This window comes from Oncorhynchus keta, chromosome 34 (assembly GCF_023373465.1).
Source record: "Oncorhynchus keta strain PuntledgeMale-10-30-2019 chromosome 34, Oket_V2, whole genome shotgun sequence".
NCBI classification, from domain to species: Eukaryota; Metazoa; Chordata; class Actinopteri; order Salmoniformes; family Salmonidae; genus Oncorhynchus; species Oncorhynchus keta.
The window spans coordinates 73,722,167-73,745,602 of record NC_068454.1 but is presented as its reverse complement, the minus strand read 5'-3'; the positions used below and the strand labels follow the sequence as shown (position 1 = coordinate 73,745,602).

The window sequence follows — 23,436 nt, the reverse complement described above, 5'->3', positions numbered from 1 at the left end:
TGCGACACATACTAACATTATATGTAGCACACATTATCCCCCCTGTTTGACTCGTGCTGTAGGTCCCATGGTGGTGGGCGTATGAGGCAGAGAGGGGAATAGGGCATTTCCTGCTGTTGTGGTCTGTATGCCAGTGTGACAAGTCTGGGCACAGCATGGTTTGCCTTGTACTCAAAACAGCAGAAAACCCCTAGAATACACATGGGCTCTGGAGCGTGTGCGCGTGTGATTCTCTCCCTAACTGCTTATCCCCCCCCCCCTCTCTCCAGGCCTCACCCCTCTCCACCTAGCTGTACAGGGTGGACACAAGGAGCTGGTCAGAATGCTGCTGGATGCTGGGGCAGACATCAATGCTATGGTCAGTCACCTTCCTCCCCCACCTAACTATCCATCTCTCCCCTTAATGCTGGGCCATTTCAAGTGGGCTTTGAGTTATTCTGGCATACTGAATCATCTAGTTACCCAATAATACTCAATTAATTCCAGTTCCACTTTACAGAGTCCCCATTCTCCTCTCTCTAAGCAGGACATCAAGAGTGGCCACAGTCCTCTCATACACGCAGTAGAGAACCACAATATGGACATGGTGCACTTCCTCATAGAGGTAAGGCTACGTGTGTTATATGTGACTCCAGCTGTTCCAGCTGTTCTACTGAAGTCAGCTCATCTATATTTAAAATGGTCTGTAGATCCTCCCCTGTTCCCCTTTAGGTTTATCTTTCCTTTCTGGGAAGATGATTTACAAGAAATGTTCAAAGTGATTCTGTTTAGTTACACATCGCCATCCAAGACTAACCGTGTTACTTATTTTGACATCTAAACAATCTCCCACTTCCTCTCTTCCTGCCCCCTCCTCATCAGAATGACTGTAATGTGAATGGCCAGTCGTACAGCGGGAACACGGCCCTGCACAGTGCCTGTGGGCGAGGCCAGGTAGACACAGCCAGGCTGCTACTGAAGAACAGAGCCGACAGCAGTGTGAAGAACTACCACAATGACACCCCCGCAATGGTGGCCAAGAACAAGAAGGTGAGAGAGAAGAAAATGAATGCACTGGATCTATGGAAGAGGGTCTTTTTCCCCCCTCTATTTCACAATAGCTTTACACATGTGTAGGAGAATAAAAAGTGAAGTTAGTGGGTTAAATGAACGATAGTGTGGACATAGGGCTGAACTAATCCTTGTGGGTGCTTCCCTCTAGTGGCTGTACCTAATAACAATTTTCTTGTCATCACAACAACAAACTGTACCAACAATAAAACACAAATAATCTAAGGAATGCAATCACTCAGTAGCAGGCCCCACAGATGCCGTGAACTCACTAGTTGTCATTGCAGCACTGTTAATGTGTGTCCTCTCAGGTAACCTAACCCTTTAGATCTCTGTCCTCAGGTAACAGATGTACTACGAGGGAAGGGCTCCAGAAACCAGCAGCCCAAAGCTCAGCAGTGTGTACCAGCCTCACCACACAGGAGCACACCCCACTCACAGATTAGAGGTAATGGTGAGACGAGCACGTATTTTGATGTTCATCATGCATTCGGGCACAGTAAACTCATCACATCCCTCCTCTGTCCCCAGGTTCTCCATCTCTTAGCCTTTCACCATTGGCCACTCCCACAGCGTCGCCTCTTCACCGCAGCTCGTCCCATTCCCCCAAGGCACCTCTCACGCCCTCTTCACAGCCAATCAGCAGAGAGCCTGTCAGGCCATCAGTCTCCAATGAAGATCTGGGAGAGCGAGCAGCTGCCGATGAGGCTTGACTCCGACAGGATGACTGCAGTGGACATCAGCCTGACCCAGAGAAGGACCTACAGCTACCCTCCAGCAATGCACCACCAGTCCCCCATCACTGATGCTCAAATAGGGCATTTACTCGCCTATTACTCCCCTGGAGTTCAGAGACCTCTTTATCCAGAGCCTCCCTTTATCCTCCTCCACACCAATATCCCTTACCCAGCCACTGTATCTACTGCCTCCCAATCAGATGTCTCCATCATGAGTGTCAGCAGCAGCATGGGCAAAGGTAACAGTTGACAGAGAAGCGCTTTCAGTGTCCCTGCTGAGTTAGGTTCCACCACTGTTTGAGTTATTGGTTGGTAACGAGAGTTTGTTTACTGTTGGACTAGAGCCTATGCCAGTATGATTATGTACCTCTAGATCTCAGCTGGATGCATTTGTCATGTGACTGCATTAGTCTCCTTACAATTCTACATGCAATGACACCTACACTGGAAGAATTAACGTTACTGCAGTTTCCTGAATAGACTTCATTCAGAACTGTTGTGTGTGTGATGGGCTGTTTGGAAACTGGTGCTCCACCTTACTTGAAATTCGTGATTCTTTTTTTGCTTTTTCTTTTCTGGTTTACTTTGAATAATATATTGTATGATTGATAAATATTTTTCTACATCAAGTTATTTTTCTTCACATTCATAGCAGCACACGGACACAGAACCAGTCCTTAATGGTCTTTAACATCAAAAACCAAAGATAGAAAAGTTGTTTATTCTAAATGCATTTCAGAATATTGTCACGGTCTGGTGAGAACTTCAACTCCATTTCTATTACATATTGAAAGCAGTAAGTGTACTCTGAACATTTCATGACTAGGACCAGGAAAATGTATTCAAAATACTTCTGAAGTTCAGTAATTGTATATTCGTTAACAGTAAAATATAGCCCTATAGTTTCTGTATTGTTTGGAAATTGCCAAAAATGTAGATGCAGTTATCAGACAGCGACAATATTAGTCTAATCACATGTTGGACTGAATCACCTGATGCTCTCTATTTGTTGGGTATCACATATATACCAGAAGGAAATAGACTTGTGCTACAATATGTAGGCCTGGCTCCATGGTATAGAGTAACCCCCTCGCTCACTCTGCCCCACAATTCACAGTATAGGAGAGTCTCTGAATCCAGTAGATACATGACAAGCCCAGGACTGTGTGTTTCTGTGCTGGTCCCAGTGTGTCGGAGGCGGCTGGAGGAGGTCTAGCCAACTGTGACATTGAAGCCACACTGGAACTTGTTCTTCTTTTGGTTAAGGAAGGCTCCCAGGGTCAAGGAGAGAGGCAGGGGCAGCAGCTTCTTCTCCAGGACCGCCCCCACCACCCAGTTACTGTCTACCGAACCTGGAGACAGGGATGGACTGATCAGGAAATAATTCAGACCTGGGACAATCATTGACAAATGGCTCAACTCACTCAATTAATCCTAGAGGTCTGGCTGAATAGCTGTGCTGTCGAGGGACAGACAGTGGCTTACCTTTAAAGAGCAGGTTGGCTTTAGGGAGGTCCAGCTGGTACCCAAACGATACTGCGGTCTCCTGCGTCCGCATGCTGCCCTCAAACTCTACCCCCAGCTGCAGCTGAGTTGGTAGAACGACAAGATGGTCTCACAAACAGACCTAGCACTGTGCTGCTACATAGCCTCAAGTATTTCAGTGGGCTAACACCTACATGTCAGAAAAGGCATGGTCCATTAGCATGGTCACGAGATAGTAGGATACCAGTGGATTCTCCCAACTATTTTGCACAGTGATCCACACTAAAGTTTGAGGAGTTTTGTGGTCTAGACTGGGGGCTAGGTGATAGGATAGCTTAGTTTGGGTACCTGGTCATTGGCTCTGTGGTAGTATGTTGCATGAGCACCAGCACCTCCTAGAGTCAATGTGGCGACATAATTATTGCCTGGAGTAAAAACAAGAAGAATATTAATCTCAGTGACCTGACCAGTGAAAAGCTCCTGGCTCTAACAGAAGGTGAGGTGGTGCGGTGTGGGTCAGAGAGGGTCTCACCTGTGTATCTGCCCATTAGGGAGGTGACTGCTCCCTCCTCTCCAGGCCTACGGTGGTAGACCAGCTCTCCTCCCAAAGCCAGGGCTGGACTGATGGACTGAAGGTAGTGAGCCACGATAATACCTGAGGACAGCAACATCGTCATCATAGATGTTACAATAGAGCACAAGAATAAAGGACTGTCTGAATAATAACCAGCCTGTTCACTCTGTAAACAGAGGCCATCATAACATGTGATCAAAAGGCTGGGTAACAAGAACATTATTGCTTTAAGTGATGAAGCTTCCACACAAATGTGCTTGTAGGAGAGATGGGTCGTTTTGCAGCATCATGGACCACCAGTGAAGTCTGACGAGAAAACAATCCTACCAGAGCCGAGGAGGACGTCTGGGTTGCCCAGGGTAACAGCAGAGGTGAAGTCATCACCACGATACTCCATGTCACACTGCCAGTTCACAAACTTGTGCTGCTGAGTCTGTTGAAATAACAAAGGCATTGTTGGAAATGGACAGATGAATAAACAGTAAGTTTAATATACAAACTTCCTGATCCTGGTGTTGCGTTCCACTCTTCACAGTGACGTACCTGGATGGCTATTTTAGAGCGCACGGCGCTGGTGAGCTGGTGGATAACCTGGGCGTTCAGACTACCGGTGTTGTCCATGTCTCCCACCATGACTGGGAAGGACTGGGTGGGGGTTCAACACGTACATTAACAACTTTATTAGAATATAATAATATTAGGGTAAAGTGGCTGAGAGACATTTTCCAGACCAGTCAAGTGACAGTTTACCTCAGCAGGTCCTGTCTGTTGAGTGCCCACGTAGGTGGCACCAAACCGGTAGCCAGATTCAGCCAAGGCGCTGAGAGTGACTGTATGACTGACCTGTAGAACAGATACAGCAGACATCCAATAAAGTGGCAAACAATACAGTATTCTGATCCATAAGACATAGGACAATCACCACCTTGAGCTTTACAGCCTTGAGGGTTCGATAGTTCCTTTTCATTGTATAATAGCTGCAACAGAATGCATACTAACGCTGACTTGAACTTACCGACTGGCTGCATCTAGAATATATATTCCTCTAGCTCCACAACTGACCTGGAAGTGATTACTCAGGCCCTTGTTGACCACCAGTCGCACTCCTTCCATCTGGATGGGGAACACCTCTGAAATGACGTTAGAACCATAGAGATATGGAATGTTTGCTATGGAATGTTTGCTCACAAGTATAATTCATGGGCTGATCCCTCCAGATGACCTGGAAGGAATTGTGTGATCCTTCCTTAACCAATAGCCCCACCCAGTTGATTTCAAAATGGTGAAAGTCAATGGTGCTGCCCTTGCTAAACCTGACCTTTGGACACTAGAGTTGTCCAAGTCTATGGTCAAAACAGAAACTATTTAATGAAAACAATTTAAACATGTAATACAATCTAAAATATGAGACAGAAAACATCTTATGTCAGAGGAAAAACACACCTCTCAAATAAATATGAGCATAAAATCTGCAACATCATTGCCCAGTCTATTCGAACAGGAAAGATGCACCTGTACAACGCTGATGACGTACCGCATGACATGACTGTGTATGATTCTTACCTTTGCACTTGCGATGACACTCCTCATAGGTACCAGGGTTGGGGGGGGGGCTCCCAGTCTCACCTGCTGGCTGTCCCGGGACAGAGGGGGAGGGACGGAGGGCATGGAGAACCCTGGGGGGACTGACACCAACCCAGGGGCCCCCTGGACAACGCCACTGCCTGGGGGAGGGGGAGCTGGCAGCCAACACACTGCCCATGCTGAAGCATGATGAGGGAGAGACACAAAGAGAGAGAAGGGGTGAGATACTTGATGTTATGTTAATAGTTCTAGTGGCTAGCTATCCAATTCTACGCATTAACTGGGAAAGACTAACACAGCTTGGTCAAGGCCAAAGGGTATTTAAGCCAAACACGTAACTTTAGCAAGGTAGCAAATGCCCACCCATACCAACCACAATCCCCTTTCGTTGTGGCCTTAAGTAACCATCTGTCTTATGCAACCATACCAAACGTAAGATACTGTATCATACATAATGGAGTGTCTCAGATTTACGTACAGAAGAATACGAAATGCTCTGAGACCTGGTCGACTTGACTGACGGTCACTGACTAACGTTAGCTTGCTAATGTTGCTAGCGATAACAATTGCAGCACTGTACATGCTTCTGACAACAAGACTGTAACACCATCAGCTATCTGTAATAAAGACATCGGTTTTAGAGTTGTCTATTTCATGCAACTGTCCTTCAAATGTGTTAGCGAGCAACTCACGTTGACTGTTTGTGCGTGTCCGGGGGTAATTCTAGCTACACACCGGCAAAGTTCAACCACAACCTTCCGGTGCACGTTTAGGCCCGCCCTCCGTCCCCTATAACCTCATGGATTGGGTAGTGTACCTACAAACTCAACCACCATTGGCCAGCACATCCAACTACTAGGAAAATCCTAAATATTGCGTGTTGTGCTGGGTTCAGGACCTAGTCGGGAACTCTGAAATGACTGATCTACTATCTAGTTGAACACTAAGTCGCTGAATAACTGGGGTATGGGTTGAATGCAACACGTGTATAACTACAGCCAGTAAGCAAATCCAACATTTACGAGTTTCCTACTTCCGACTAGCACCTGAATACGACATTAATTAATTATTTTGCGCCTTCCAATCCGTTGCTTCATTCATTCCCATGAAGCAAGTCATTCCCAGGGTAATCTTATACAGTGCTCGTTTTCCTGTGATTCTTTCTACATGTAGAATGTACAGTACCAGTCAAAAGTTTGAACACGCCTACTCATTCTAAGTTTAAAAAATGATACACTAGAATAGTGAAGACATAAAAAATATGAAATAACAAATATGGAATCATGTAGTAACCAAAAAAGGACACCAAGAAGAGACTTCCTTGGGCCAAGAAACACAAGCAATGGATATTAGACCAGTGGAAATCCATCCTTTGGTCTGACGAGTGCAAATTTGAGATTTTCAAACCGCTGTCTTTGAGACGCAGAGTAGGTGAACGGTTGATCTCCGCATGTGTGGTTCCCACCATGAAGCATGAGGGTGTTGTGATGGTGCTTTGCTGGTGATACTGATTTCAAATTCAAGGCACAGTTAACCAGCATAGCTACCACAGCATTATGCAGCGATACAACATCCCATCTGGTTCGTGCTTAGTGGGACTATCATTTGTTTTTCAACAGAACAATGACCCAACACATCTCCAGGCTGTGTAAGGGCTATTTGACCAAGGAGAGTGATGGATTACTGCATCAGATAACTAAGGCCTCTACAACAAAAAAAACGACCTCAACCCTATTGAAATGAGTTGGACCACAGAGTGAAGGAACAGCTGCCAACAAGTGATCATCATGTGGAAACTGCTTAAAGACCATCTCATGCCAAGAGTATACAAAGCAGTCAAGGCAAAGGGTTGCTACTTTGAAGAATCAAAAATATTTAGGTTTGTTTACACTTCACTGGTTGCTACACGATTGTGTGTTTTGTTTCATAGTTGATGTCTATTCTACAAATGTAGGAATTAGTAAAAACATTTTTTTTTAAATCTAGATAAACTCTTGAATGAGTAGGTGTACAAACTTTTGACCGGTACTGTATACTATGGAATCTTGAATGTTTTCCCAATTTATCAAATCAAATTTTATTTGTCACATACACATGGTTAGCAGATGTTAATGCGAGTGTAGCGAAATGCTTGTGCTTCTAGTTCCGACAATGCAGTGATAACCAACATCTAACTAACAATTCCAAAACTACTGTCTTATACACAGTGTAAGGGGATAAAGAATATGTACATAAGGATATATGAATGAGTGATGGTGCAGGGCAGCATACAGTAGATGGTATCGAGTACAGTATATGAGATGAGTATGTAGACAAAGTAAACAAAGTGGCATAGTTAAAGTGGCTAGTGATACATGTATTACATAAGGATGCAGTCGATGATATAGAGTACAGTATATACGTATGCATATGAGATGAATAATGTAGGGTAAGTAACATTATATAAGGTAGCATTGTTTAAAGTGGCTAGTGATATATTTACATCATTTCCCATCAATTCCCATTATCAAAGTGGCTGGAGTTGGGTCAGTGTCAATGTCAGTGTGTTGGCAGCAGCCACTCAATGTTAGTGGTGGCTGTTTAACAGTCTGATGGCCTTGAGATTGAAAAACAGCTTCTGTCTCTCGGTCCCAGCTTTGATGCACCTGTACTGACCTCACCTTCTGGATGATAGCGGGGTGAACAGGCAGTGGCTCGGGTGGTTGATGACCTTGATGATCTTTATGGCCTTCCTGTAACATCGGGTGGTGTAGGTGTCCTGGAGGGCAGGTAGTTTGCCCCCGGTGATGCATTGTGCAGACCTCACTACCCTCTGGAGAGCCTTACGGTTGAGGGCGGAGCAGTTGCCGTACCAGGCGGTGATACAGCCCGCCAGGATGCTCTCGATTGTGCATCTGTAGAAGTTTGTGAGTGCTTTTGGTGACAAGCCAAATTTCTTCAGCCTCCTGAGGTTGTCACACGACGTTGTCAGTGTGAGTGGACCAATTCAGTTTGTCTGTGATGTGTATGCCGAGGAACTTAAAACTTGCTACCCTCTCCACTACTGTTCCATCGATGTGGATAGGGGGTGTTCCCTCTGTTTCCTGAAGTCCACAATCATCTCCTTAGTTTTGTTGACGTTGAGTGTGAGGTTATTTCCGTTATTTTCAGAGGGCCCTCACCTCCTCCCTGTAGGCCATCTCGTCGTTGTTGGTAATCAAGCCTACCACTGTTGTCGTCCGCAAACTTGATGATTGAGTTGGAGGCTTGCGTGGCCACGCAGTCGTGGGTGAACAGGGAGTACAGGAGAGGGCTCAGAACGCACCCTTGTGGGGCCCCAGTGTTGAGGATCAGCGGGGAGGAGATGTTGTTGCCTACCCTTATCACCTGGGGGCGGCCCGTCAGGAAGTCCAGTACCCAGTTGCACAGGGCGGGGTCGAGACCCAGGGTCTCGAGCTTGGAGGGTACTATGGTGTTATCAGATGTGGTATCATTAACACATCTGCCCTAGCAAATAGAAATGTATACATATAGCTAGTTTCATGACAGGCCTATGCCAAATAGGTTATGCATACTTTCCACAATGTTAGCTGACCACTGATAAAATGTGTAACTTGAAACAAACAACGTTCAGTGTGATGAACCAAGACACACAAAAACTTGGTCACAGGGATGGAGAATCAGCAGGCCTTTATTTGATTCCTTCAAAAAGGTGCTGGCATTGACACAATTGGCACGAGAATAAACTTTGCTTAGCCATCCTCCTACCACTTCAGCTCAGCAGGTGACCTCTGCCAAAAAGACAACAGGAGCAATTACTCAAACCAAATAAGTTGGATAGAAAAAGAAAAAAAAGTCATCAAGTCTACCATAGTCAGCCCTGGAGTACCCCTGGCAAATGTTGCTTCTCTTGCCCATTTTATAGCCTTGTCCCAAAGCTATCGCTTGTTGCTGTGGGCAGCTGGTGTGCTGAGATAAAACGTTATTAATTGGTTAAACACAGACACTTGACAATGCTCAAATCATAAGTCCCATTTCAGTGCTCAAGTGCCTCAATTGAGGATAATTGACAATGGAATAAGTTAAATTAACTCCAGTATTTACAGGGATACTCCAGAGCCAGATGTGGGGAAACAGTGCTCAGTATTGTAGGCTGTTTAAATAATGCATGACAATGGTCCTTGTTTGGTTCTGCTGGTGCTAAACTCAATGCGGAGGCCAGCCATCTGCTACATCTCTAATGTTGAAGATTGTAGGATCTGTTAGGGTTGTCGTTATAAGATTGTATTTGGCAATATTTTATCCTTTTAAAAGTAGATCTGTACTGTAGCCAATGACAGTACTGCGACAATCTTCCCTCAACACAACCATTCCTCTGTCAGACTACCCAATATAGCTGTACGAAAGAGGAAAAATATATTGCATAACAATTGTGAGAAAATATGACTGAAATGCTATGATTCCTCAATGACAATTGCCAGTAGTGTAACAAATCCCTTCTTGAGTTAGAGATTAGGGTCCCCCACCCTGTGTGACCATTTCTGCTCCCTGGTGTCTCTGAAAAGCTACAGATAGTTCTAGGGTCAGGTTTTCATCCCCAAAATTCTAATATTAACCACGAGGATAGGGGATGCAAAATTGTCCTTAGATCAGTTTCAACAACTCCACATATTAAAAACACTTAGGAGAGTTCTGGGAAGCTAAGAAAACAAGCACTGACTTGAGAGCTAAAGAACACATTACCAGAAGCTCTTTTTAGAACAGAACTTTCAAGCTGGAGCTCTGGTTCACACAGACAGATCCATTCAGATGTACAGTATGAACACTGAGCGGAGGTTAGATTAAGGCACGCGAGTGAGTTAAGAGTGTGAGAGATGAACAGAAGAGTCAGAGAGCGAGAGAATAAGATGACTGGCTTCAGCATGTCTAAAGAAATAATAAAAATAAAATAAAAATTTGGGGGGTCAGTAAGTCAGTGTATCTAAATAAAATGTTTGCCCTGTATCAATGCCCTCTTCGTGTCAGGTTCTATTGCCATCATCTCCTTGTCCAAGGGATTTGTTGCCCCAAAGAGTTATGAGTCTGTCTGGTGCCATAGCCCACTAAGGAGGCTGTAAAATATAAACAAACAATAAGTAAACTAATCAATACTCATCAGTGTGCGTCTGCGACAAACTATTCATGTAGGTGCCTTTCATGTATGACTAAAGTCACAGCACGAACACTTAAAAACAAAGAAACTTTTAAAATGTAGTTCTATTCGTATTTCCACCGTATAGCACCATGATAGCATTCCCCAGACAGCTGTTAGAGCAGAGGGGGTCCTTTTGGTTTTTTGAGTAAATCCATTATTCCCTATCAACATGTTCAGCTTTGGTTTCCTCGACAGTCATCTTCTCAGAAATAAGTCTATAGGAACTGAACCTGACAAGCGAGGAGGGCCTTTCAACCGGAAATGATGAAATGTGACTGTATAAGAAGCCACTACAATGATACACTGACAATACAGAAAGTCAGCAGACTTAGAAAATTATTGACAGTTGGCAGGTTGGATACATATCATGTTGTTTAAAAAAAACAGCTGTAAACTGACAAAACAAACTGACCACTGCTATAAACTTTGCCCCTCCGAAAAATAAAAAGCATCCTGTAGAAATGTTTAAATATTCAGTCAGAAACTAAACTTAATGTCTGTGCGCAGCAGGGGATGGTGTGATGAATGCCAGACGCCTCTTGTTCTCCTGGAAAAGAGATAAGGCTCCAGTTAGAAACCAATGTTTTCAAATTGTAGAAGCAGAAGCAAAGCCTATTCAACAACCGAGAATCTTTTATCAGGCTGAACATGACAACCGTTTCTCAGTTCAGGCCCTATAATGCCCACAAATATTTTGTTATATGACCACTGACCAGCAACGATTCAAAGGACTCAACGGATGAAATAAACAAAAGGTGAAATAACTACCGAGTGCTTTCTATAATGGGAGACTCATCTCTGCATACATGGGCAAACCTTACCATTTATGCTGCGCTTAACTCGCCGTCCTTGCCTCTGATCTCGTCTTCTGCGTCTGGGTCACCAGAGTGGAACTCCGCCACGTACAGACCCTTGTCGATGCTGCCGGGGATGGGCTTAATGTCAGTCACCAGCTGGTCCTCGATGGACTTCAGGTTGAAGCGGTCCTCAGAGGTGATCAGGTTGATGGCCAGACCCAGGTGACCAAACCTCCCTGAAAAAGGTGTTAAAAATAGACACCAGGCTTATATTTGACACCATTTACCCAGGAGAAAAGCAGATGGTAGCTGGAGAAGACTATGATGTTCCAGTAGGTCTGATTTGACAGCGTGATGAAAATGTAGTGGATGGTCTCACCTGATCTGCCGATGCGATGCAGGTACGTCTCAGCGTTCTTGGGGAAGTCAAAGTTGATCACTACGTTCACCGCTTGAATGTCAATTCCCCTGGTGAACAGATCTAAGCAGGGAGGCAAGATAATTTAACAATCAGTCTATCAGTTATAAAAATACAAATAAATTAAATCAAGCAATCACTCAACTCAAGAGTAAAATACATTACCAGTGCAGACCAAGTTCCTGCAGAGTCCGTTTCTGAAGTCATGGAAAACACGGTTTCTATACTCCTGTTTCAAAGGCAAAACCAGTGCAAGGGTTAGCAAAACATGGCTACACAGATCTACACACTGTCTAATGTGAAGGTATTCCATGCGGTCTACATCTAAAGTGCAAGTGGCTGGGCCGGCTGAGCTGACCTGCATCATCTTGGCGTGGATGTAGAAGCAGGAGTAGCCCAGCTGGGTTATCTTCTTGGCCAGCAGCTCAACCCGCTGGGTGGAGTTACAGAAGATAATGGACTGGTTGATCTGGAGCTGTTGGAGAACAAGACACATTGATGAGACAACATACTCATTAGGAATTGATGGATGACCCAGATGAATGCAAAATGGCTTCCTGCTCTCCCATTAGTCAATATCTCTAGGACTGAAAGAATGAGCTTTTCTGACTGTGTATGTAAAGGACCAGTTACGGAACACATTTCCAACCCACCTTGAGTTAGTATCTAGCAAAACATGAGGCAATATCTCTGGGACCTAAGGTTACTCGTTAAGCAGTTAGTGCATTCAAAGTATTTAGACATCGTGAATTTTTTCCACACTGTTACATTACAGCCATATTCTAAAATGGAATAAAATTGACCAGCTTTGGCTGGGCCACTCAAGGACATTCAGAGACTTGTCCCGAAGCCACTCCTGTGTTGTCTTGGCTGTGTTCGCAGTGTCATTGTCCTCTTGGAATGTTGTCCTGAGTGCTCTGGAGCAGGTTGTCAGACTGGGGTGAAGGTTTTTACCAAGGATTTCTTTACTTTGCTCCGTTCATCGTTCAAACATCCCCACAGCATGGTACTGCCACCACCATGCTTATCTGAAGGAAAGCTGCCACCATCCATACAGTTGTGACGCTTGGCATTCAGGCCAAAATAGTTCAATCTTCGTTTCACCAGACCAGAGAATCTAGTTTCTCATGGTCCGAGTCTTTAGGTGCATTTTGGCAAACTCAAAGCGGGCTGTCATGTGCCTTTTACAGAGGAGTGGCTTCCGTCTGGCCACTACCATAAAAACCTGATTGGTGGAATGCTGCAGAGATGCTTCCTTCTGGAAGGTTTTCCCATCTCCACAGAAGAACTCTGGAGCTCTGTCAGATTGACCATTAGGTTCTTGGTCACCTCTCTGACCAAGGCCCTTCACCCCTGATTGCCGTTTGGCCGTGAGGCCAGCGCTAGGAAGAGTCTACCATTAAGAATGATGGAGGCCACTGTTCTTGGGGACCTTCAATGCTGTAGACATTTTTGGTACCCTTCCCCAGATCTGTGTCTTGACACAATCCAGGCTCCGAGCTCAACAGACAATTCTAGACAGGCGTGTTCCTTTCCAATTCATGTCCAATCAATTTAATTTACAGCAAGTGGACTCCAATCAAGTTTTTTACACATCGAGGATGATCAATGGAAACAGGATGCACCCGAGCAAAATTTCTAGTCTCCCGTCAAAGGGTCTGAATACGTATCTGTTTTTTTATTTTTTCATTTTTTTAATACATTTGCAAAAATTTATAAAAAACGGTTTCTGCTTTGTCATTATGGGGTAGTGCGTGTAGATTAATGAGGGGGAAAAAATAATGTAATCCATTTTAGAATGAGGCTGTAAAGTAACGAAATGTGACAAATGTCAAGGGGTCTGAATACTTTCCGAATGCACTGTATGTAGCTCAACAAACTACCTCCACAGCTTTCGACACACTCACCCTGGAGAAGAGGGTGTTGAGGCAGTGGACTTTCTGCCTCTCAGTGACGTAGGCATAGTACTGGGTGATGCCCTTCAGTGTCAGCTCATCCATCAGGTTGATCTCATAGGGCTTTGAAAGGTGCTTCGCCTGGAGAGGGGGAAAGGGGTAAACATATTGCAATTGAAAGTAAAGACAATTCAGTTGTCAACTTTTAATTCAGACTCATTTATCTCATTGAATGTCCATGCACATCTTCCCCTTTGTCTCCCACTGTTCTCGTACTCTAGCCCCCAGTTATCAAGGAAAGTCGTCTCACCATGAACTTCTGCACACTGATGGGGAAGGTGGCAGAGTAGAGTAGGATCTGACGACCCTTAGCCAGGAAGCTAATGATGTCTTCGATCAGGACCACAAAGTCCTGAGACAGCAGCTTGTCTGCCTAGAGAGAGAGTCAGGACACATTTGTTGATGACCCAGTTGAGTGCAGCCTCAGCACATTAACATAACTGAGCAAAAAAAAAAGTTCTCACCGTCAACTGCGTTTATTTTAAGCAAACTTAACATGTGTAAATATTTGTATGACCATAAGAGTCAACAACTGAGACAAACTGAACAAGTTCCAGTGTCATGTGACTAACAGAAATTGAATAATGTGTCCCTGAACAAAGGGGAGGTCAAAATCAAAGGTCACAGTCAATGCAGCTGGTGGGCACACCAGATACTAAGTACAGCAGTGCATCTCCTCATGGACTGCACCAGATTTGCCAGTTCTTCCTGTGATAGGTTACCCCACTCTTCCAAATGCACCTGCAAGTTCACAGACGTGCTCAATGGGATTGAGATCCAGACTCTTCGCTGGCCATGGCAGAACACTGACATTCCTGTCTTGCAGGAAATCACGCACAGAAAGAGCAGTATGCCATTGTCATGCTGGAGGGTCATGTCAGGGAGAGCCTGCAGGAAGGGTACCACATGAGGGAGGAGGTAGTCTTCCCTGTAACACATAGCGTTGAGATTGCCTGCAATGACAACCTCATGCTGCGACACACCGCCCCAGACCATGACGGACCCTCCACCCCGCTCCAGAGAACACACATTTCTTCCAACGATAAACACGAATCCGACCATCACCCCTGGTGAAACAAAACCGCAACTCGTCAGCAAAGAGCACTTTTTTCCAGTCCTGTCTATTCCAGTGACAGTGGGGTTGTGCCCATAGGCGCCGTTGTTGCCAGTGATGTCTGGTGAGGACCTGCCTCACTACAGACCTACAAACCCTCAGTCCAGCCTATTGTGGACAGTCTGAGCACTGATGAAGGGATTGTGCGTTCCTGGTGTAACTCGGGCAGTTGTTGCCATCCTGTACCTGTTCCGCAGTTGTGATGTTCAGATGTACCGATCCGGTGCAGGCATTGTTACACGTGGTCTGCCACAGAGGACGATCAGCCGTCCGTCCTGTCTCCCTGTAGCACAGTCTTAGGTCGTCTCACAGTACGGACATTGCAATTTATTGCATTGGCCACATCTGCAGTCCTCATGCATCCTTGCAGCATGCCTAAGGCATGCTCACGCAAATGAGCAGAAACCCTGGGCATATTTCTTTGTGTTTTTCCAGAGTCAGTAGAAAGCCCCCTTTTAGCGTCCTACGTTTTCATAATTGCCTACAGTCTGTAGGTGTTTTAACCTTTCCACAGGTGCATGTTCATTAATTGTTCTTTATGGTTCATTGAACAAGCATGCGAAACAGTGTTTAAACCCTTCACAATGAAGATCTGTGACGTTCTTTGAAAGATAGGGTTCCGAAAAAAAGGGACATTCTTTTTTTGCTGAGTTTATGTTCGAAGAGAGTAGGTGGCAAAGTGGGGCTACTTTCTACTTTCACTTGGCTTATTAAACCAATGCTATTCCTGTAAAAAAACTAAACGTGCAACTACGGAGTATATACACGTTCCAGATTTCATAACATATGCCGCTTTAATAAAACAACCAGCGACGCTCACCTCATCCATCACCATCATCTGGACTTTATCCACTTTGGCCACTCCCTTCTTTATCAGGTCCAAGATCCTGCCTGGTGTAGCTATCACCACATGCACTGAGACAAGGGACGAGATAAAGAAAATGAAAATAAACATCAAGTACTAGGGATGTGCATCTTTCCCCTTTAAGACGATTTGTTACGGATCCAGACAAATTGTCTCCGATACAGGTACGATACGTTTTAGTTTGAAACGATTCAGTGTGACTCGGTTTGATTAGAGCAGGGGTGGGCAACTCCAGTCCTCAAGGGCCTGATTAGAGAAAAAGTGTGACACCATCCCTAGAAAACACAGCTGATTAATCAAATTGCATTCTAAACTGAAGATTAGGGTCCGGATTCACAAAACATGAAAAAACATACGTTTAAGGGGGAAAAAATTGTAAGTTCATAAGATAGTTCGTAAAAGCAAATCCTCAAAATGTTCTTAGGAACTTTGTAAACATCATGTGGCATTGACATGCTTGAAACAAATAAGCCTATGTGACGGGGATGATCGGATTTGGTTATTTTTCTTCACACATTATAGCCATCAGACTAGCTATATCAAAATCAAAAACGGATAACCAAGAAAAGAGATGAAATGGAGGAAAGAGCAGCCAGGAAAATGTTGCTGTTGGGAAGACTTGATAACTGCGGGGTCACTGCAGAGACCAAAAAATAAAGGATGGGCTTGAGTGGCCGAGTGTCTGTGCCGTCGGGGGTATGGCAAGGGACAGTGACGCCGTAAAAAAGAAGGGAGCTGAGAGACCATTCATGTGGACCAGCTGGAGGAGAAGGTGTAGGTGGTAGAGGAACTGCGCGACCGGTAAGTTAGCTAGCTAACATAGCTAACGTGTAAAGAAATTATAGCCAACATGGCTATTGACATTAACATTAGCTATGTTCAGTAGCCAACTGTCTGTGGCGCAAGAAAACGTTAATGGCTACAAAAGTATCCATGTCTCAAGACAACAGTTTAGCCGTGCCAAAGTTTAGGATTTCTTCTTGGAAATGTACTTAAGCATTATTCCATTGTATGCATGTTAAACTTGTGGAACAAGTGGATTACTGAATCAAACGCAGCAACTAAACTGACTTTTTGGGGCTATAAAGGACCGTATTGAAAGAAAAAAAAAACATTTGTGTAGCTGGAACCCTTGGGATTGCAAACAGAGGAAGATCCTCAAAGTTAAGCAATTTATTTTATTGTTATTTCTGACGCCTTTGCTGGTTTGGAAAATGTTAATGCTTTTGTATACGGGGCGCTGTCCTCAGATAAATCGCACGGTATGCTTTCGCAGTAAAGCCCTTTTCAAATCTGACAACACGGTTGGATTAACAAGAAGTTAAGCTGTTAAATGTAGAACACTTGTATGTTCATGAATGTTTAATATTACGATTTTTTTCATTTGAATTTGGCTCGCTCCAACTTCCCCGCATGTTGTCGATTTTTATCACGTAATCGGGATCCGTGCGCTAAGAGGTTAACAGACTTGCCTAGTTAAAGGTTAATAAATACTTATTTACAATGACGGCCTACCAGGGAAGTGCCATGTTCAGGGGCAGAACAGATTTTGACCACGTTAGCTCGGGGATTCAATCCAGCCAACGCTCTAACCACTAGGCTGTGTGTATAAATGATCCTTGTAGGCATCTGATCTGAGCCATAAGGAAAATCACCCACCAATGAATGTCATTTTTGCCGATTAAGTGTTAGAGCTAGTAATGTATGTATGTATGTGTGTATATATATATATATATATATTTTTTTTTTATATATAAAAAAAATCTTGCTATGACATAGCCAAAGAATATATAACACAACTTTGTATTTCACCTGTCTAATAATCGGCCGGTTTCCTGAAACGTAACTCTGGACCCCGAAGTCAGTTCCACTGCATTTTATTCATTATTCATTCTAAAAATCGGGAACTGATTTAGACCTGCGTGATTAATGATCAGGTAGAACAGAAAACCAGCAGGCTCCGGACCTCGTATGGTGAGAGTTGAATACCCCTGGTTTAGACCGTTTGGAGGTTAACGGACTGAGTGAGCTTGTATTCTTCTCTAGTTTCGACCATGTAGTACGGGTAGAAAAAGTGATTGCTGTCCCCATTATGAAATTACCAACTTTACCATTTACACCTAAAAATGACTACACAGATTGTTTTAAGCAAAACTACTGCTGATAGTGAACTTGAACAATCCAAATCGAATGTATGCCCTGATCAGCATGTAACCTACCTACCTAAGTGCATTTGACTTTTAAAAAACTAGAAAATGTTATTCGTTGTCACTCAACTAATAAAGGCTAAATAGAGCAAGCCATTTTAAAACATTTGAATGCTGAGGGTGAGTCGCAGATATACCAGAACAGGAATAGACCTACCCATCGTTGGTCAGCGTGCGAAGCTGAACACAGGACGCAGTTTGACAAGGCTACTGATATTGACTGGGGTTGGACATGCAAAATTACTTCTAGATCAATGACTGTCAACATAACAATCAGTTTAACACTGAAGGAGACAACACGGTTGCCATAAAATATTTGGTATTTTCAGAAGTAATTTGAGCAAAAAAAACAAAAAGGTTTTCCGGCGATTCGTAACGTTTGAATAGATTTTCTGACAATGCATGCTACATTTGAATCTGTTTGGGGTCCCGTGGATCAATGCACTCATACCTTAAACATTTGAATCAGGGACCTATCGTTACAGGGGACCAAACAACTCACACTATATATACACACACACAAAAGTATGTAGACCCCTCTTCAAATGAGTGGATTTGGCCATTTCAACCACACCCGCTGCATAAAAACAGCCATGCAATCTCCATAGACAAACAGTAACAGTAGAATGGCCTTACTAAAGAGCTCAGTGAATTTCAATGTGGCACCATCACAGGATGCCATCTTTCCAACAAGTCAGTTCATCAAATTTCTGCCTCGCTAGAGCTGCCCCGGTCAACTGTTTCTGCTGTTATTGTGAAGCGTAAACATCTAGGAGCAATAATGGCTCAGCAATGAAGTGGTAGTGCTTAAGTCGCAACACTCATTGTGGAGTTCCAAACTACCTTGAAGCAATGTCAGCACAAGAACTGTTCTTCGGGAGATTCTTTAAATGGGTTTCCATGGCCGAGCAGCCGCACACAACCCTAAAATCACCATGCGCAATGCCAAGCGCCAGCTGGAGTGGTGTTATAAAGCTCGACGCCATTGGATTCTGGATCAGTGGAAATGCATTCTCTGGGGTGATGAATCAAGCTTCACCACCTGGCAGTCCTAAGGACTAATATTAATTCCAATGATTTTGGAATGAGATGTTCGACGTGCAGGTGTCCACATCCTTTTGGTCATGTAGTGTATCAAACATTTGAATCGGGGACTTATCATTACAGCCCTAGTAAGTACAGTATATAAAGGCACATAATGAGGAGCTGCACAATGTGCTGTTGTGTAACATGGGCAAGTCTCTTGATCAACAGCCAAACTAGATGTAAAGTTAAAGTAACACATTTCGGTGTCAGTCACACAAGCAAACAATATCCATAGTATCTGTAGAACTATGATCAGCTGCAGTTCCTCACACATTGGTTACTACACTACAGCCACTATAACCCTTTCGACTGCCTGTCCCCAGGAGCAGTTACCAGTCTCGTCCAGACGCATGATGTCATCCCTCAGGTTGGTGCCTCCTGTGGTGGCCATGACCTTGACCCCGCCCATGTGCTTGCTCACCTGGATGCTGATCTGGCTCACCTGCAGGGCCAACTCCCGAGTAGGAACCATCACCATGGCTGCGGAGAGGAAGGGGAGAGGAAGAAATTTAAGGACAGAGGAGAGAAAAAGGGGTTTGGGGAATGAGGGACAAGAGAAAAACGATCTCCACAAATAAATTGGAATAAATAACCTATAACCGGAGACCATTAAAAAAGGCCCAATTTCCCTGACAGATAGTGAGCTCAGGCACTGGCTTAACTGAATGTAATTTATCCAACTCACTAAACTAAAGTGGCCTTGACATTATGAATCTGTGGCATACTGTTCCCGTGTTCAAGCTCTATTACAGCACACTGTGTGTGGGCGTTAGGTTTGTGACAGTGGGTCTGTCCATATGTCAGAGATTCTGTGTCCCACCAGGCGTACTCAGCTGTAGCAATGCCCTCTCCATACACCGAATGTGTGCTTACTTGTGCATCAATCTAGTGAATTGTTCAGGCAACTACATAGGAGTATTCACCAGTGATTATATCACAATAGGCCAAATTAATCATAAAACATTCAGGGCAGATTTCATAGACGGACTTTGTACCAACATTGATTAAAACAAGCAAATGAGATGACATGGATTGATGTTGAAATGGTATTGAATAGCAGCTGGTGCAGTTCTCACCCTGTATGTGGTCCTTCTTCAGGTCTATCCTCTCCAGGAGAGGAATGAGGTAGGCTCCGCTTTTCCCGGTACCGTTCTTAGCCCGGGCAAGGATGTCCCTTCCTGACAGAGCAATGGGGATGCTCTCCTCCTGGGGACAGGCAGACATAGGTTGATGAGAGAGACAGTTCCACAAACATGAGCAAACACCAACACACATTCAACAAAGTTCCAAAATAGTCATGGACAGAGCAGCAGAGGGAAGTCACCTGTACAGGAGATGGTTTCTCCCAGCCCATCTCAAAGATCCCCATCAGTAGCTCCCGCTTCAGGCAGTAGTCCTCAAACTCATTCCCCTTGGTCGATGTCACATCCTGGGGAAAGAGTAGATGGTCAAGGTTGAAGCTAGGGTCATTATTGATTGATGGGCTTGCTTTGTTAAACTGTGAATGTGTCACTAGAACTTACTGATGTTCTAAATCTGCAGTCTTTCTGTGGAAGCTGCAGGCACTTCTTCCAGTCGTCGCCAAACCGGATGCCCCCACTGCCCTGGGGAATGTTACCTCCCTTCTGTTGGGCATCTGGTTGTGGGGCAGTTGCCAGGGATCCTGATGTTAGTCCAACTGGCTTGAGTGGTCCTCTAAACTGCCCATTGGGCTTGTTCAGTCCCATGATGGATGTTGGGTTCTCCGTTCTTGCTGTAGACATGGCTTAGAGAGCTTTTCCTTCAGTCTGTCAATTCCTTAGTCACTCAGCTAAACTTTTTTGTTCAATGTTTCCTTAGAGATAGTTTTTTCCACTCGTGGAACTAATGTCCATGTGTTATTTAACTCACAAAAAAAAACCTAAAACCTATTTTTCAGGATTTCTAATTTAAAGAATTTATGTATACACTTATACGTACAGACCTCTTGAAAAGAAGAGTCTGGCATACGAAAATGGTATATTTACAAGACGCTCCCCAAAAAGGGAGAAATTAGCATTTATATGAATAAATTGATCATATATCCGCTCAAAATCAAACCTATGTGAACGTGTTTCAGAATTCAACAGAGTTCAAACATCTAAAGTAAATTATCCTGAAGCAGTCTTATTCCTGGTGAAAAATGCCTTTCCTGAAGTTCTGTGTACAACAACCTGTTAAGTTTTTAATATTGTTTCTATGTTCAAAGACCTTTTAAGCTTTTTTTCCTGGACTGAAGTGGTTGTACGTTTCTTTGTTAGAGTTTCAAGTGCTTTTACATTCAAACAGACCTGTACTGTCCTCTGATTCACATGAACTATTCCTATGTTTGAGTCTTTCAACTTGGTGTGTTTTTTGGTGTATTATGAGTCAATTTTGCTATTGGCAACCTCAAAAAAATGACTTGTACAAAACACTGAGGGTAATAGTCCCAACCCTTTGTGTTGTTCACTTGGACAGTCACAGTCTGCTGTTGTGCTCTGCTTTTGCTGTGGTAGATGTGGAGCTGACACCCTTAGTTGCATTTGCATTCAACTCCAGGTTACCTGCACGAAACCAACAAAACAGCACAAGGACAAAAACACCAATGTTACATGTCTAAATTATTAATGAAACCAAGTCTCAAATTTTAAACAAAAACCACTAACTATGTACTTTAAATGATAGAACGTGTTAATTTCCTGATAGACTCGATTAGCGATAAACTTGAGCGTTTTAGTTTTAACGTGTAACTAGGTAACTGGACAGATTAGCAAGGTGTTTAGCTAGCTAGTTAGGTTACGTGGTAAAAAAAGGTCGATGTGATAAGTGTAGTTAGCTAGTTGCCAAGTGCAGTGGTCTGGGGCAACAGGAAAACTGTTTTAACAAGATCCAAAACCTAAGAAGTTACGAACACGTTAGTTACACACAAGTTGGCTGTGAAAACACTACATTAGCAAACTAGGACTGAGCTCAAACAAAATAGTTCAGTTAACGTTAGCTCCGAGTTGGTGCTTAGTGCACTCGTGAGACAATGAATAAATTGAACAGCCAACATAGACCCACATTTGGTTTACCAGCAACGTTAGATGGCTAACTAATGATTGGTTGTGTGACCACAGTAACGTTAACGATAGGCACACTTTACTAACTGGCTACCTAGTGGCATTAAATGCCCGGTAAAGTAGATTAGCTAAGCGAACGTACCAAGCTATAGCTGTGAAGTTAGCTAGTCAACTACCGTTAGCTAGCTAGCTGTGATAACGTGTTAATCGAAGTTTATGGCCGAGTTAGTTTAACTGACAACTTTGAGGCTAACAGTAACTTCACGACACAAGTCCGAGTTGAGGCTAGCGATTTAGATAGACAGTCGACAGATTTTATAAAGTAAAAAATTAATAACTAGCTAGCACGTTTGCTTTGCAAACATTGCTGGTTAGTTAGCTAACTATAATAAATAACGTTAAGCGTAGCCTGACTGGTCGATTCTCGTTCTTCAAACATACTAGCCTAGGCAGTCGAGTAGCGCCCATGCACTATCAGCTACTTCAAACAAATACAATATGTTACCTTAATGTTCATCGGACGTCTTCTCTCGTTAACTTAATTAAAGCAAATGTTCCAAGTATTATGATACTGTTTGTGTTTCTTGAAAACCACCGACTTGTCTCTCTTTTGTCTCTTCTTTAAAAAAAAAAAGACAATTCAACATGGCCGCGCGCTCGCATTTAGCTTGTTGTCTCTTTCGCTTTCCTACTGTCGTCACCAGTTACCACAGCCACAAAGTCTTAAACCCCGCCCATTTATACAATGTAATGTATCTTCTTAAAATGTGATTTTAACCTAATAACCAACCCCGTATGCCTAACAATATAAAACTATTTGTATGCATGTTTATGATATAACCCGTGTTGACTTTACGGCTGTGGTATCTAATGGAACCCTTCGTTCGTCTGGCTGCGCAGGTACATTAACTATCCAATCAGCATGTCCTGTTTCGAACTCAAATTGATTAGCGCTATCTGCTTCCAGTTTCGTGAAACCCACCGACTTGTCTCTCTTTTGTCTCTTCTTTAAAAACAAAATTACAATTCAACATGGCCGCACGCTCGCCTTCAGCTGGTTGTCTCTTTCGCTTTCCTACTGGGTCGTCACTAGTTGCCACAGCCACAAAGTAATAAGCCCCACCCATTTATCTTCTTCAAATTTGATTTGAACCTGTTAAACCGTATGCCTAACCGTACAAATCATTTATTATTATTTTTTATTAATTTTTACGATATAACCACGTTGACTTTGTGGCTGTGGTAACTAATGGAACCCTTCGTTCGTCTGGCTGCGCAGGTACATTGAACTATCCAATCAACGTGTCCTGTTTCGAACTCAAAATGAAT

General features: G+C 43.7%; 2 protein-coding genes and 1 pseudogene across 7 annotated transcripts in view; 1 reads left to right on the top strand and 2 right to left on the bottom strand.

The window, feature by feature from the left end:
• Positions 1–2,326, top strand: part of LOC118367861 (B-cell lymphoma 3 protein homolog) — a 28,998-nt gene extending 26,672 nt beyond the window's left edge. For 3 of the 4 annotated variants that reach the window (XM_052494730.1, XM_052494729.1, XM_035751560.2), the window contains exons 5-9: positions 270–358; positions 524–604; positions 862–1,029; positions 1,393–1,498; positions 1,582–2,326. In XM_052494730.1, the coding sequence (XP_052350690.1) occupies positions 270–358; positions 524–604; positions 862–1,029; positions 1,393–1,498; positions 1,582–1,763 (626 nt within the window). In that variant the 3' untranslated portion in view covers positions 1,764–2,326. The remainder of the gene's footprint in view (positions 1–269; positions 359–523; positions 605–861; positions 1,030–1,392; positions 1,499–1,581) is intronic. The other variant, XM_035751561.2, reaches the window with a different exon arrangement.
• A 132-nt stretch (positions 2,327–2,458) lies between these two features.
• LOC118367860 (mitochondrial import receptor subunit TOM40 homolog) lies at positions 2,459–5,608 on the bottom strand (annotated as a pseudogene).
• A 3,474-nt stretch (positions 5,609–9,082) lies between these two features.
• On the bottom strand, positions 9,083–23,207 carry LOC118367862 (probable ATP-dependent RNA helicase ddx6). 3 transcript variants are annotated; one of them, XM_035751563.2, is made up of 13 exons: positions 23,090–23,207; positions 20,569–21,609; positions 20,370–20,474; positions 20,122–20,251; positions 19,379–19,525; positions 15,708–15,802; positions 14,024–14,146; positions 13,726–13,854; positions 12,177–12,293; positions 11,984–12,047; positions 11,780–11,881; positions 11,425–11,636; positions 9,083–11,150 (listed from the first exon to the last, which is right to left on the bottom strand). In XM_035751563.2, exons 2-12 carry the CDS (start codon positions 20,806–20,808, stop codon positions 11,428–11,430), a joined length of 1,461 nt encoding a protein of 486 aa, XP_035607456.1. In that variant the 5' UTR covers positions 20,809–21,609; positions 23,090–23,207; the 3' UTR covers positions 9,083–11,150; positions 11,425–11,427. The 3 variants fall into 3 exon arrangements, with proteins under 3 accessions (XP_035607456.1, XP_035607455.1, XP_052350688.1); XM_035751562.2 differs by having other exon boundaries at positions 22,613–23,189; XM_052494728.1 differs by lacking the exon at positions 9,083–11,150 and having other exon boundaries at positions 11,424–11,636; positions 22,613–23,190.
• Between the last annotated feature and the right edge of the window lie 229 nt (positions 23,208–23,436).